At 43.4% G+C, this 16,708-nt stretch overlaps 1 protein-coding gene across 4 annotated transcripts in view; it reads left to right on the forward strand.

Moving 5' to 3' along the window:
* LOC130598185 (methyl-CpG-binding domain protein 2) overlaps window positions 1–16,708 on the forward strand; it is a 61,384-nt gene that overhangs the window by 23,185 nt on the left and 21,491 nt on the right. For all 4 annotated transcript variants that reach the window (XR_008971955.1, XR_008971956.1, XM_057407386.1 and 1 more), the window contains exons 3-4: window positions 797–934; window positions 12,784–12,874. Coding sequence is in view for 2 of the 4 variants with exons in the window: in XM_057407386.1 (XP_057263369.1) it covers window positions 797–934; window positions 12,784–12,874 (229 nt within the window). In the remaining 2 variants the exon portion in view is untranslated. The remainder of the gene's footprint in view (window positions 1–796; window positions 935–12,783; window positions 12,875–16,708) is intronic.

Below are 16,708 nucleotides of genomic sequence, written 5' to 3' on the forward strand. Positions count from 1 at the left end.
CAGAAAGCTGTAAGGTGTTCTGTTGGCACAGCACTTCAAACTCAGTCTGATTTTGGATAAAGAGACAGATCTAGAAAACTGGAATGGCGTACAGGTGAGAATTCTATTCCCTCACCCTAAATGCTTCTGGGGTTGTTGCTATGGAGAAGGGTTTAGGTACTAATATCTCCAAAGGTCTAAGGGTTACATGTGTGACAAGATAGTGTTGGTAAAGTTATATCCAATGTCTGGGAATCATCACTTCACAAACCTGATAAAAACTAGCTTTGTCAAAAGACTTGTTAAAGTTGATATAGTTTTAGTTTCTTTCTGGAATAACTTGCTGCACTTAATTAAGGATTGTTTGATGTAGAGATTGCTTAGGAAATTAGTGACCAATGTTATGTAGGAAGTTGTTGTCCTCTAAGACTTGGAACTCTATATATTCATGAAGCTTTGGAGATTTCATTTTGACATCTGATCGTGAAGCTGTGTTGTTTCAGAATGTAAGTCACTTGAACAATTAACATATATATTTTAACAAAAGATGGACTTTCAAGCAGTTTGATTCTTCCCAAGAAGGTGAAAATCTGTGGAACCAGTTGCATGTTACTTTTTTTTTTTCTCCTTTCTTTAAAATGGATGACTGGCAAAGGTTAGTTAAGTACAGCATTCATTGGAAATCTTCACTCCAAAGAAAACCTCCTTGTTTTGAACATCAGTAGAAGAGGGTGAATCCAACAATAATTTGTATACTTTTTATGTATAACTTTTGTTAATTCACTTTTTCTTGTTGTTTTTTTTTTTTTTTTTACAGGGAAAACCAGACTTAAATACAGCTTTACCAATCAGACAAACTGCATCAATTTTCAAACAACCAGTCACCAAAGTTACTAATCATCCTAGTAACAAAGTACGGTCTGACTCACAGCGAGTGATGGAGCAGCCACAACAGGTAAGAATTTATCTATTTACATTGTTACTGCTCAGAAGGTTGAAACAAGCTGAAAATGTGCTTGTTTTCAGCTGTGAAATTCTGATAAGAATTCTCGTCTTGAAGATTACTTAAAGAAATGTGTGTAATACATAGAATTTAAAAAAATACAGAAACAACAGTAATTTCATCTGGAGATTAATATTTCTTAATCCAAATCTTCATTCATATTTCATTGACACATTCCTCTTGAAATTCAGATATGTGCTGAAATTCAGATATGTTGCAATTGGACATCAAATATTAAAAAAATTTCATGTGCAGCTTCTTAATAGAAGTTTCTATAAAATACATGGTTCTCATCAAGAAGTAATCTCTCTTTTATACAGAATAACGTAGTGCAAAATCAATGAAAAAAAAGTATTTTAAATCCCTCTTTTTCACTGCTACTACTATAAATACAAACCACAGTAACATAAACTCATCTTGCACAAGTTATCCTTTACCTGCTTTTCTTTATATTAATGACAGATTGCCTGTTCACACAGTGCTTTTTTTGTTTGGGTTTTGTTGTTTTGTTTTTTTTATGGGGAGGAGGGAGCTGAGAAGAAACAGGAATCTAGTTAATGAACGAGTGATCAGGTAGGTAACGTAGTGTATACTGGACTGAGGTATTGTTTTTAAGTCTGACTTGTATTTTTTGAGTTAATTTGAAACATCTTATTCTATCTTACGAGTGCAGGGATGAGAGGAAAATGCATAAACATGTTCAAATTTTTCTATACTCATATGTCACTAACTTAACATTTCCTTTGAAACTCAAGCTGTCTCTAATACTGCACTTTCAAACATCTTGAATACTGTGCTTGTAAGAAATAACATAAGGAATTTAGAATCAGCATCCTCTAAATTCAGGTGTGAAAGAAAAAGAAGAAATATTGAGCTGTATTGGTTCATTTTGTTGAGATATTTTAGCAAGATTTGAAGGCCTCAGCTAACCTCACTGTTGGTCCCATGAAGTTCAACAGGGACCATGTAAGTGTATCGCGTTCAGATCTAAAGATGCATAACTGCATGTGTCTGTTGATTCTCTTCACATTCTTGGGGTTTTCTTTTTGAACTACTACACTTGGTGTGTCAGGAATTTCCTTTTGGACATGTCTGCTGAACCAGTAATAATCACCAAAGCATATGAAAGTTATGGCACCTTTCTGGTGTCACAGAGTCCTAGTGCTGAGTTAAGCAGTGGTATGTCCTTGCTTTTGTTCTGTTCTAGTCTCTGTTATCTTGAAGGTTAGCGTCTTTGGTCTTATTTACTGTCTCCTTAATTGTTATCAGTCCCGTGATGTTACTTCCCCCATCATCCAGACATTCCTTATTCCCTGTGTGTCAGCAAGTTAGAACAGTTTGCTGTATTTTACTGTTAGTTTATAGTCACACACACCTGGGTCAGAGCAATCACATGCACAGATACAGGTTGGGCAGAGAAGAGATTCAGAGCAGCCCTGCGGAGAAGGATTTGGGGGTGTTGGTTGATGAGAAACTTAACATGAGCTGGCAGTGTGTGCTTGCAGCCCAGAAAGCCAATTGTATCCTGATCTTCATCAAAAGGAGCATGGCCAGCAGGACAAAAGAGGTGATCCTGCCCTCTACTCTGCTCTTGTGAGACCTCACTAGGAGTACTGTGTACAGTTCTGGTGTCCTCAACATAAGAAGGACATGGAACTGTTGTAGCAAGTCCAGAGGATGTCCACTAGTATGATCAGGGGGCTGGAGCACCTCCTGTATGAAGATAGGATGAGAAAGTTGGGGCTATTCAGCCTGGAGAAAAGGCTGCATGGAGTCCTCATAGCAGCCTTCCAGTATCTGAAGGGGGATGAATAGGATGCTGGGGGGGACTCTTTAATAGGGACTGTCATGATAGGATAAGGGGCAATGGGTTCAAACATAAACAGGGAAAGTTCAAGTTAGATATAAGGAAGAAGTTCTTTACTGTGAGAGTGGTGAGGCAGTGGAACAGGTTGCCCAAGGAAGTTGTGAATGCTCCATCCCTGGCGTTGTTCAAGGCCAGGCTGGACAGAGCCTTGGGTGACATGGTTTAGTGTGAGGTGTCCCTGCCCATGGCAGGGGGGTTGGAACTAGATGATCTTAAGTTCCTTTCCAACCCTAACTATTCTATGATTCTATTGTTTTTTTAAACCTATAATTTAAGCCTACATGCCTATGATCTTCATATAGGTAAATCTGTCAATTAGAGCAACAGATCGTTGTGGCAACTGCTGTTTCCATGTATTTGGGGTGCTTGTTCATTGCACACAAGAAGTGTCATGAGGTTGTCTAAGCCTTTTTCAATCAACAGCTCTGCAAGACAGCATCTTAAAGCTTTCAAAACCATTCTTAAAGGTTTTATATGATCATCAGAATGCTAAACTTTACCCAAGAAAAATTGGAAATGTTTTGGAGAATCCTGGAAGTAGGTAGAGTCAGAACATGAGCTGTGCATGTATGCATGCATGCTCTGATGGAGTCTTCTGGTACTCACTAGGTTTCTCTTAACTATCCAGTCTTCTTCCTTTGCTTGGCTTTTCTTTAAATAACAGTACCAGTCAATCCATGGAGATTTCTTGAATTCTTATATCTAATCAAATGATAGGAGTATCTGTAAGTTCCTAATCAGCAAATCTAATAGCCTCAATTGCAGTTTTCTTCAGAGTGCTTTAACATCTTTTTTAATCATCAACCTGCTCAAAATGTTTCAACTCTCCATAAACTTACTTAAGATAGGTTTTATTACTATTCCTGTGGCTTTTGGGTTTTTTTCCCCCTCGCAGAGGCCACTGATAAATCAGTGTAAGAAAAGGTATCCTGAAAGATTGTTAGTGGGCCCTGCAAGAAAAGAAAACCAAAAAACCAAAAAAACCCAAAGCAACAATCCTCCCTGTTTTAGCCTGCTCTCCATTGTTATACTTTAGTAGGTTTTAATAAGATATGATACATTCTTGATGAATTTAAGGGTAGTGGTTTAGATTTTACAAAGTCAGATTAGCATTGCTGAAATTGAAATTAATGATTAATCAAAAAATCATACAACTGTATCTGTCATCTTCCTCTTAGTTGGTGTTGATTGCTGTTTTAAAATCACATTGTTTTCTCCCTCCCTCCTATTTAGCAAAAAGGCCACTAGCTCTAGCAGCACTTCATGGAGCATTAATGCTCCACTTGTGCTCCTGAATTTGAGCATTCATCAATGAGAAGAGTGAATGTGAAGCAGATGAAGTCCTGTAACTATCTGAAATTATTATAGGCAGTAAATCTTTTATGCAATCACTTAAATGAGTTATTTGTCTGTCAAGTATTCTGTACCTAACTGGATCAAATGGAATGGTGCTGCAAATCAATCTTTTTATGGATCACTTTCCCTTGTACCTACACTTACTCAGTGACATCTCGTTTTGCAGACCATCTAGTGTTAACCAACCAGGTGGTTTTTGATAAATGTTTATCTCAGTGTCTGAAGTCCCACCACCCATTGCTCTCAGTGTAGTTTTTAACAGCTCATTGTACCATTCAATTTTCCCCAGAGGCTGGTACATGATAGGGCATGTGATATACCCACTTGATGCCATGCTCTTTGGCCCAAGCGTCTATAAGATTGTTCTGGAAATGAGTCCTGTTGTCTGACTCAATTCTTTCTGGGGTTCCATGTCACCATTGGTATTCTTTCTCAAGGCTCAGGGTAGTGTTCTGGGCAGTGGCATGGAGGACAGCATATGTTTCCAGCAATACGGTGGTTGCTTCCACCATCCTAAGCACATGGTGCTTGCCTTAGTGGGTCAGTGGGAGTGTGATATAATCAATCTGCCAGGTCTCCCCATATTTGTACTTCAGCCATCCTCCTCCATCTATATATTGCATCTCTGCCTTGATGGCCGGAGGTGTCATGGGCCCACCTGCCTTAAAATAAATCACCCTTATGTTACTAATCTACATCCACCTGAGCCATTTCAGTCTTAGCAGCTTTATCTACCTGTTGGTTGTTCTGGTGTTCCTCAGTGGCCTGACTCTTGGGTACATGAGCATCTATGTGGCATATCTTCACCACCAGGTTCTGCACCCAGGCAGCAGTATCTTGCCACAGTGCAGCAGCCCAGATGGGTTTACCTCTGTGTTGCCAGTTACTCTGCTTTCATTGTTGCAACCACCCCCACAGGGCATTTGCCACCATCCATGAGTCAGTATAGAGATAAAGTACTGGCCACTTTTCTCGTTCAGCAATGTCCAGGGCCAGCTGAATGGCTTTCACCTCGGCAAACTGACAGATTCACCCTCTCCTTCAGCAGTTTCCGCAACTTGTCATGGGGGACTTCATACAGCTGCCTTCCATCTCCTATACTTTCCCACAGTACGACAGGACCCATCAATAAACAAGGCATATAGCTTCTCACTTTCTGGAATTTTTTCATACAGTGGGGCCTCTTTAGAATGTAACACCTCCTCTTCTGATGACATTACCAAACCTTGGCCTTCTGGCCAGTCCATGATGACTTCTAGAATTCCTGGATGACTGGGATTTCCTATTTGAGCTCGTTGTGTGATTATTGCAACTCCACCTAGCATTAGTTGCATGATGTGTAGATGCCTTTGAACATCCAGCCCGGCACAGGCAACCGTGGTGCCAGGAGGAGCTGTGCTTCAGTGCCAATCACATCTGAAGCAGCTCTAACCCTTTCCTAGGCTGGCAGTGTCTCTTTTGCATTTGAAGCATAGCTGGCCTCGGATCCTCTGTATCCCTGACTCCAAAAGCTGAGGGGTCAACCTCAAGTCTCCCCTGGAGCTTTCTGCCAGAGGCTCCAGGTAGGACCATTCTCTCTCCCCGGTTGTGGTGTAGGCCGTACTTTTTACATCTTGCTCTGTTGGGACTGTTCCAAAGGCCACTGCATAAACCAACTCCTGTTTAATTTCTTCAAAGGCTTTTTGCTCAGGGCCCCATTTGAAATCGTTCTTCTTCCGGATCATGTGATAGAGAGGGCTTACAATCAGGCTGTAATTTGGGATGTGCATTCTCCAGAAACCCACAACGCCTAAGAAAGCTTGTGTGTGTTTCTTATTACTTGGTGGAGACTTTGCTGTTATCTTGTTGGTCACATCCATTGGAATCTGATGATGTCCATCCTGCCTTTGACTCCAATTCATATCTAATTTCCAGCATATTTCATCTGGCAGCACTCAATGGTGGTGTGTCCTCATTCAGGCCTTGGTAGTCTGCTGTTAATCTTGACTCTCCATTAGCCTTTTGCACCGCCATATGGGGCTATTAAAGGGTGAGCAGGTCCTGCTGATCACTCCTTAGCTCTCCAGTTGATGGATCAGCTTATGGATGGGAATCAATGAGTCTCAGTTGGTTCTATGTTGCCATTGGTACACCGTTGTGATAGTAATCAGCACTTGTTCTTCAACCTTAAGGAACTCCAGAACACATGGGTCCTCTGAGAGACTTGGCAAGGTAGGCAGCTGCTTAATTTCCTCCATCTCCAAGGTAGCTATACCAAAAACCCATCGGTACCCTCTCCTGAGATGGTCTATGCCAAGGATGCATGGAGACTCTGGACCACTCACTCTTTTCCCACTCCTTCACAGTCAGGCTGATTTCATCCTCCAGTACAGTCAGCTGTTGGGATCCCAAACCAGCCCGTCTGCATCCCGTTATGGGGACCCTGCTGGACAACCCACCCAGTCGGAGGGTGATTTGTCTAACCTATTCAGGAACCCTCACCAGCACCGTCACCAAATCATAGAATCATAGAAACAGCTAGGTTGGAAAAGACCTTTAAGATTATCAAGTCCAACCATTGCCGCGGAAAATATATGGACTCAGTCAGAGATCAATATGATCAGACAAAAAGCTGTTTATTACAAAGCCTTAACCCCTTAAATACTATTACGTGCACTTACAGTGATTTGGCATATTATGATTGGATACATGTCTTGAAGACCCTTTGCAACTAGCATATAATTGGTTAAGCACAGGTGTGGGAACTTGACCCCGAAAGCTTGCCAACAGTCCACAGTTCTCATTACTTCAGTGAATTCCATCTTCTTCTTATCTTGCTTGCTTAAGCTTCCTTGGGCCTCTCACAGCCTTGTTGTATCTTTCAGGATTTATAGAGTTTATGTACCAATTATCCATTCTCCTGTGAGAACACTGTCTCCACATCTCCCCCTTTTTGTTTTATATATGTTTTGGGTGACCCTACTTGAGCAGGGGATTCGGCCTAGATCATATCTCCAACATATGCCAACTACAGGCTGCTGGGCCTGACCCTTTTTTCTCCTGTATGGCTCTCTGGTAACAGGGGAGGCCATCCTTCACATCAAGGTCTGGCATGGCATGTGAACCCACCGCTCCACGCCTGCTGGGTTGCAGCCAACAGTGGAGCTAAAGGTTCTTCTTGGTGGCAAACACAGAGGCCAACCCAGTCTTGCCCTTGATTGTGGTAGCAGTCCTTTTGTCAGCCTCAGTCCTTGCACTTTGTTGTCAATGCAGAGTTTCACCTGCTTCATCCAGTAACAAGTCGCTACTACAGCAAGGCACACACAAATTTACATTAGCAGAGTAACTATTACAGGGTGCAGCAGCATCTTGAAGATGCTGGTGGCAGCAAGGGACTAGCCAAAGAAATTTCTTACCAGTGGAATTCTCCCACTCTCTTAATTTGTTCCATCACCTGCTTTATAACACTACCATTGTATTAAAATCTTTCTAGCTTTTGCCTTAGCATTTTCCAGCAGCTACTGCAAATTTCCATACTCTAACATCTCTTTTACAAGTGACAAATCTATACAATACAAGGCATAGTTTCATATTAGCAACTGGCTAGTAAATACAGGTGGTTTTATACACAAAATCACAGCCTCTAATAATAGCTACTTTACAAGCACACATATTCAGGATGTTACTTTTCAGTTGTCCCCAAGTGATGTTTTGCAGTTATTTGTTCTTTCTCTTCCACTGTCTCATTCTGCTTGGGGTATTCACGGTCAGCTCCTGTAGCTGAGGCATCAGGTTTTTCCATTTGTCTGTCCACCTCATGGCAAGGCTTGACAAACTTTGCAGGCAGTCGCCATGGACCTGTAGGCAGGAGGACACAAATATACCCCCTCCCCCATGGTATCAGTTCTTTAGAAGTAGGCAGGTTAAACTGCACATTGTTAACTGTCGTGGAGTTTGCTGCATCAGCTCTTCTTCTCCCCCCCCCTTTTTTTTTTTTTTTGGATTCCTGCAAAAGCTGGCCTGCTGGGCAGCAGCTACAGCCGCCTGCCTGCTTCAGCAGCAGGTATAAATACCTGCCGGCAGCCGCACTTTTACATTAACCCTTTCATGCCCGAATTGTTAAACAGCTACCCGTTAAAAACTTTTACATGAACCCAACAATACATAAAACACCGATTGCCCTCAACACACACACACGCGTGTGGGATCCCACAAGCACACTCCACACAACTACAATATTTGAAGCACAAAATCCAGACAATCATTACTTCCACTACAGTCCCACGTACAGAATGTGGCAGAAGGACCCTGTGGAGACTAACAGGAAACCAGCTCCAAGAAGCATTATTGCAGTGTGAGGTGGCAGGCTCAACCTTAGCGGGTGCCCCGCAGAGGCTCTGCATCCCCCACAGCGCATGAGGCTTGGGCTTTTATACTGACCAAAATGCACACTCATTCCGACACAGGTGGCCAGCCTGTGCTGGAAGAAGTGGCCAGCGATATCTCCAAAGGTTGATAGAAACCTGGACATACTTATATTTACCAACTTCTAGTTCATGAGTATCACAGAGAGACTGTATTAAATGAGTCACATTATGCCCAGTACCCCTGATAAGAACATATGAAAGACCTTCCCACCACCGAAAAGGCACACAATATGCCTGTATCCCGTGTTTGTCTCGCTGTAGGTTCGGGAAGGGGGGGTTGTGGATGGTGTGTTTTTTTTTTTTTTGGGGGTGGGTGTTTTTTTTTTTTTTTTTTTTTTACTTTAACGTAAAAAAGATTGCTCTCTTCACTTTAAGAAGGACTGAAAACATCCATAAAATGGAAGTCCTAAGCTGAAATTTCAATTAATTCAATCACTGACAAGGGGGTTGTCCTGGGGTGGTGCTGGCTCTTTCCAGGGTTTCACCCATCGAGCTGGCACCCACCGCAGACCGGAATCTGTAATTACACACATATAACCTCGACCAGTTAGTTTTACTTCTGCAGGACCTTTCCAAATGCCAGTTTCCAAATCCTTATACTGGACCAGAATACCCAGAGTTTTAGTCATATAACCTGAACCTAATGCCTGACCATGTATTATGGCGGGGGGATCATTAAAGTCTCCTGTCAATCACAACAAATTCATAACATATACAGCTTTCTGTATCCTTGCTACCAGTGTAAGTCCTTCTTCCCCCGTTTTTTGTTTTTCCAACAGTTGTTTCAAAGTTTGATGTGTTCGTTCAATAATAGCTTGTCCTGTAGGAGAATAGTGTCAATAGTAACATGGACATATTTCAATTTCCCAAAAGAGGGTAACATTTGTCTGCAAAATCAGTAACACCACATTGAGGGGGGCGGGTTGCTGAACTGATTTTCTTTACAGTACACTGCTTTTTAAAATGCCCCATCTGTCCACAAATATAACATCTCATACCTTTAGTACCCCCACGATCACCCTGACCTTGTTGTAGAAGGGGTTTAACAGCAGCGGCGAAGGCAGTAGCCATGTATCCAGCCTTTTCCTCTGCTGTGCCCACTTTAGAACATGCATCCATCATTTCTTGAAGACCAGCAGATTTTGGCAAAACCTGCAAAATACGCTTACAAGCTGGGTTAGCATTTTCCATAGCCAGAGACATAAGCATGGATTCTTTAGCATTAGATGCCAGATCAATATTCTTTTCGATAGCCTCTGTCAATCTGTCCCCGCAAGTCCTGCAATTGCTTATCTAAGGATTTTGTCCATTGCCCCCAGTTCCACTCATTTTGCAGCTCCAGTGGGAGCGATGCAAGCGGTGGTGTATGTGGCAGGGGTGGGTATTTATTCGGAGTTATACTCTCCTCCTCAGGAGACTCCCACCCCGGCAAAAATTCTTGGGGACTAAGTTCAGGGGCAGTAGCAGCACGAAAAGGGTTAACATCAGTTTGTTTCAGTTGTTCAGTAGCCGCTACTGACTCCTGAGTATCAGCTGGAGCTACCGCCGGTAAAGGCATTGTTGACACAGGATAGGGGAAAGGCGCAGGGTCCTCAAACTTTCGTACTGTACTGCGCGCTGGTTTTTGACCAGTATGTTTTATGCCTGAAGCAGACGACACTAGCATGGTTGTAGCACCGGGTGCTGAATCTAATGTAGGTGCTGAGCCCTGCTGTTGTGAAGGCGAGTCAGAGAGAGCTGTAAAAATGGATTTTGCTGCCTGTTTCTCAGACTTCATTGCGGCTAGAGTCCCTTTTAGTAGTAACCAGGGGGCAGCAAGAGACTTCGCCTCCTTAAACCCACAAGTAACTTGATCCCACAGGCGTGCCCCAATTTTTTTCAAAGTCTCGAGATCAAAAGCTTCATTAACCCCCTTGATCAGCTCTTTTTCTTTACTCCAGAGCAACAATCTTTTTAACAGATTATCGTCATATTCTATCCCTCTCACTGAGAGGATATGCTGGAAGAGCTTAAGGATGACCATTTTTTCTTTACTTAATTGATTCCCCATCCAAACCCTCTTCCAGACCCCGTCGGCTGTTACCTTATTTGCACTGCGCAGTGTCTTCCGGGCTCACTAGGCTCCATTCCGAGGCGACTACCTCCTGATCCTGGTCCTACCGGATCAAACCCAGCCGACGTACCTGCGGCTCCGCGTTTTCCACTTTCTTTGGTGCCACGCGCTTTAATTCCTTCAGTTTCAATATGAAAAATATGGGGGGTCCCTGTTCAGGCGCCATTTGCTGCAGAAAATATATGGACTCAGTCAGAGATCAATATGATCAGACAAAAGCTGTTTATTACAAAGCCTTAACCCCTTAAATACTATTTCTTACATGCACTTACAGTGATTTGGCATATTATGATTGGATACATGTCTTGAAGACCCTTTGCAACTAGCATATAACTGGTTAAGCACAGGTGTGAGAACTTGACCTCAAAAGCTTGCCAACAGTCCACAGTTCTCATTACCTCAGTGAATTCCATCTTCTTCTTATCTTGCTTGCTTAAGCTTCCTTGGGCCTCTCATGGCCTTGTTGTATCTTTCAGGATTTTCAGAGTTTATGTACCAATTATCCATTCTCCTGTGAGAACACTTGTCTCCACACTGTCCTTCATGAAACCATGCTGACTGGGCCTGATCTCTCCAGTTTCCCACATGTGCTTTATGATCTTACTTAGGGTCATGTGCTCCATGACCTTACCTGGCACTAAGGTCAGGCTGACAGGCCTATAGTTTCCAGGGTCTTCATTCCTGCCCTTTTTGTATAGAGGCGTCACATTGGCCAACCTCCAATCCTCTGGGACCTGCCCACTAGACCAGGACTGCTAATAGATGATGGAGAGTGGCTTAGCAAGCTCCTCGGAGGGAGGTTGCACTCTTGGGTGGAACCCATCCGGCCCCATAGACCTGTATATGTCTTAGTGGAGCAGGAGGTTGCTAACCATTTCTTTCTGAATTATGGGTACTTCAATCAGCTCCCCATCTCTGCCATCCAACTCAGGGAACTGAGTACCCTGAGGATGGCTGGTGTGACTATTAAAGACTGAGGCAAAGGCAGTATGAAGTACCTCAGCCTTTTCCTCATCACTAGGTTTCCCTTAGTATCCAGTACACAATGGAGGTTATTCTGAGACCTCCTTTTATTGCTAATAAATTTGAAAAAGTGCTTTTTATTATCTTTAATGGCAGTGGCCAGATATAGTTCCAGCTGTGCCTTTGCACAGCTCCAAAAGCCGAGGGGTCGACCTTGCGTCTCCCCTGGAGCTTTCTGCCAGAGGCTCCAGGTAGAACCATTCTCCTCCACTGTGGTGTAAAGCATATATTTCACATCTGGCCCTGTCCAGACTGGTCCAAGGGCTACTGCATGAACTCTCATTTAATTTTTTCAGTGGCTTGTTGTTGCTCAGGGTCCCATTTGAAATTATTCTTCTTCTGGGTCAAGTGATAGAGAGAACTTACAATCAGACTGTAATTTGGGATGTTCATTCTCCAGAAACCAACAACACCTAAGAAAGCTTGTGTTTCTTTCTCATTATTTGGTGGAGACATTGCTGTTACATTGTTGATCACATCTGTGGGAATCTGAACACAGGACACATAATTATCATTATGGTAATTTGAAAAGTCCCATTTTAAAGAATAGGTGTGGCTAATCTCCAGACGAGAACTTCAGGATGAATCTTCAGACTAGTAAGCCAGTGTCCTGGGTTCAACAGTAGCAGTCATTTTTCTCCTTAGTAGCTGGTGCAGTGCTGTGTTTTTGACTTTCAGCCTGGGAACAACGCTGATAACACCGATGTTTTTAGTAGTTGCTAAGTAATGTTTACTCTGACCAATGACTTTCTGAGTCTCATGCTCTGCCAGGGAGGAGAGGAAGCCAGGAGGAAGTAGAGACTGGACACCTGACACAAACTAGCCAAACGGGTATTCCCACCACCATTTTTGGTAGCTTACGTGACTGTTAGTTTGATTATTTTGTAAGCTGCTAGGCACTGTCTGTCTTTTATTGTTCTGATGCTGTTTTGATCGTGTTTATTTCCATGAGCTGATTTATGGGTTGTTGTTTATTATTATTATTAATTATTATTATTATTGTGATTTTGAATGAACAATCTTATTTCTTTTATAGCTTTTCTGGGAGAAGAGGCTACAGGGCCTCAGCGCCTCGGATGTCAGTGAACAAATCATAAAATCCATGGAGCTACCTAAAGGTCTTCAAGGTATTGTGTTCACCTACTGCACTTGCTTCAGATCCATGTTTGTGCTTAAAAAGGACAGAGTTTTTGGTGCTCTTAATTTTTCAGTTTACAGTCAGAAAAGTATATTTGAAATTGTAAATGTTCTTGCTGGCAAAATGCCTGAGTCATAGAATCATAGAATACCTAGTTAGCATTAGAAAGACCCTTAAGATCATATAGTTCCAAACCCCCTGCGTTGGGCAGGGACACCTCACACTAAACCATGTCACCCAAGGCTCTGTCCAACCTGGCCTTGAACACCACCAGGGACGGAGCATTCACAACCTCCCTAGGCAACCCATTCCAGTGTCTCACCACCCTCACAGTTAAGAACTTCTTCATTATATCTAACCTAAACTTCCAAGTTTAAGTCTGAACCCATTACCCCTTGACCTATGACTGCAGTCCGTAATGAAGAGTCCCTCCCCAGCATCCTTATAGGCCCCCTTCAGATACTTCTCCAGGCTGAACAGCCCCAACTTTCTCAGCCTATCTTCACATGGGAGATGCTCCAGCCCCCTGATCATACTTGTGGCCCTCCTCTGGACTTGTTCCAACAGTTCCATGTCCTTTTTATGTTGAAGATACCAGAACTGTACACAGTACTCCGAGTGAGGTCTCACGAGAGCAGAGTAGAGTGGCAGGATCACCTCCTTCAACCTGCTGGTCTCACTTCTTTTGATGCAGCCCAGGATACGGTTGGCTTTCTGGGCTGCGAGCTCACCCTGCCAGCTCATGTTAAGTTTCTCATCAACCAACACCCCCTAATCCTTATCCACAGGGCTGCTCTCAGTCTCTTCTATGCCCAACCTGTATCTGTGCCTGAGATTGCTCCAACCCAGGTGTAGGACCTTGCACTTGGCTTGGCTGAACTTAATGAGGTTGGCGTTGGTCCACCTCACAAACATGTCAAGGTCTCTCTGGAAGGCATTCCTTCCCTCCAGCATATCAACTGAACCACGCACCTAGGTGTCTTCAGAAAACTTGCTGAGGGCACGCTCAATCCCACTGTCCATGTCGCTGACAAAGATATTGAACAGGATCGATCCCAACACCAATCGCTGAGGGACACCACTCGTTACTAGTCTCCAGATGGACATTGAGCCATTGACATCAATTTTTTCCATGCGACCATCCAGCCAATTCTTTATCCACCAAGTGGTTCATCCATCAAATTGATGTTTCTCCAGTTTAGAGACAAGGACATTGTGCAAGACAGTGTCAAACATTTTGCACAAGTCCAGGTAGATAATGTCAGCTGCTTTGCCCGTGTCCATCAGTTCTCTGTAGCCCCATCATAGAAGGCCACCAAATTAGTCAGGCAGGATTTCCCCTTAGTGAAGCCATGCTGGCTGTCACCAACCACCTTGTTGTTTTTCATGTGCCTTAGCATGCTTTCAGGAGAATCTGCTCCAAGGTTTTGCCAGGCACAGAGGTGAGACTGACTGGTCTGTAGTTCCCTGGGTCATACATTTTTGCCTTCTTGAAAATGGGTGTTATATTTCCCTTTTTCCAGTCATGGGGAACTTCACCTGACAGCCATGATTTTTCAAATATGATGGCCAGTAGCTTAGCAACTTCATTCGCCAGCTGCTTCAGGACCTGAAGATGGATTTCTTCTGGTCCCATGGACTTGTGTGCATTCAGGTTCTTAAGATGGTCTCAAACCTGATCTTCTCATACAGTGGGCCCAAGGTCTTCATTCTCACAGTCCCTGTGCCTGCCTTCCAAGACCTGGGTGGTGTAGTCACAGCCTTTGCCAGTGAAGACCAAGGCAAAGAAGTCATTCAGAACCTCAGCCTTCTCCAAATCCTGTGTAGCCTGTTCTCCTGATAGCTTCCAGAGGGGGCCGACAGTGTCCTAGTCTGTCTTTTATTTGCTACGTACCTGTAGAATCCCTTCCTCGTATCTTTCACATCCCTTGCCATATTTAATTCTATTAAGCCTTAGCTTTCCAGACCTGGTCCCTAGCTTCCCCAGCAATGTCCCTGTATTCCTCCCAGGCCACCAGTTCTCACTACCACCTTTTATAAGCTTCTTTTTTCCCTCTGAATTTCCTCAGCAGCTTCTTATCCATCCATGGAGGCCTCCTGGCCCTCCTGCTGCATTTCCTTCTATTCATGATGCAACTCTCCTGATCCTGTAGCAGGTGATCCTTGAACATCAATCAGCAGTCTTGAGCCCCCCTGCCCTCTAGGGCTATATCCCATGGAACCTTACTAAGCAGGTTCCTGATGAGGCCAAAGTTTGCTCTCTTGAAGTCCAGGGCAATGAGCTTGCTGCACGCTCTTCTCACTGTCCTGAGGATTTCGAACTCCACTATCTCATGATGGCTACAGCCAAGGCTGCCCTGGAGCATCACATTTCCAATGAGCCCCTCCTGTTGTTGAGCACAAGGTCAAGCATGGCACCTCTCCTTGTCAGCTCCTCTATTACTTGTAAAAGGAAGTTGTCTTCCACACAAATGAGGAACCTCTTGGATTACTTGTGCCGGGCCACGTGGCATTTCACGACACGGACTCAAGTTGATGCAGAGACTCAGATCCAACTTAATTACAACCAAGCCCTTTTTATTCCCCTTTTCGGTACTTTCCCAACCTGCACATACACACAACATTCGATCTCTTTGGCCCCTGTAAAGCTGTCCAGGTAAATAGTCCTATCACAGTACTGCAGACCCTCTCACAACCCCCACATCCTCTGGCCTTCAATGACCCAACTCATCGCCCCAGGGCTGGTCAAAGCACCAAGCCCTCAGAGCTCTTTCCCAAACTGTTCTTCATGTAAATCTTATCATCTTCCCTCCCCACATCTCCCCCTTCTTTGTTTTGTATATTCACTGTTATTATCTGCTTAAGGGCTCGATTAATAAGAAACTGTATAAGCTAATAAAAACTAAGAAAACAAACATTCTTCATACAATTTTTCACTCATGCTCCTAGCCTAGCACATAAACAGTTGAAGAGCAGTTAACATTCTGCACTAACAATTGGCTTTGAATTATATAATGAAAATACAGATACATATCCATTTTTATAGATCTTAACAAATCAATTTCTTGTGGCTGTGTTGTTATACCTGCCAGCCATCCCACATGTCCGCTGGATTCGAGGCTGCCATTGCTTCCATCAGCAGTCTGAGAGGACTCGTAGGTCTGGCAACCGACAGGCACAGGGTGTCTTGTCCTGTCACATTGGCTAATGTTCTTTTGGCTGGGTGGGAAACCTCAGTAGGGTCAGTCCTCTTGTGATGAAGAGACAGAAGACAAGGCAGGACAAACCCATTGTGCAGGGATCCAGTGAGGTCCTTTATCTGTGGAAACACAAGCATACCCTCATCCCCAGGTTATTAAAGGGAACGGTCCTTCCCATTAATGAGTTTCAAGATTACGTTCTTTAACATGAGCTTTCCCCTGTTCAAAATTCTTAGAACCCCCAAAATGGTGTTGTATAGGAGGTCCATCCTCCATCCAGCAATTTAAAATATTCAAAACATAACAAACTTTCACTATACGTTCTTGTGGGGTTAACCCTGAACTTCCCCTTTTTTGTTTCTGCAACATAGTTTTAAGGGTGCTATGTGTGCATTCAATAATAGCTTGGCCTGGGGGAGAATGTGAAATACCTGTGACATGTTGAATTCCCCACTGTTGAAGAAATGCTTGTGTTTTGTGTGCTATATAACCTGGGCCATTATCTGTTTTTATGGTTTTTGGAACTCCCAAGGTAGTAAAAGCTGTGATAAAATGTCGACAAGCATCTTTGACCTTTTCACCTGAATGTACCGATGCATAAATATAAGATGAAAAAGTGTCAA

The sequence above is a fragment of the Pezoporus wallicus genome, unplaced genomic scaffold (genome assembly GCF_028554395.1).
Source record: "Pezoporus wallicus isolate ANWC-B61680 ecotype Strahan unplaced genomic scaffold, APGP_CSIRO_Pwel_v1 contig_13595, whole genome shotgun sequence".
NCBI classification, from domain to species: Eukaryota; Metazoa; Chordata; class Aves; order Psittaciformes; family Psittacidae; genus Pezoporus; species Pezoporus wallicus.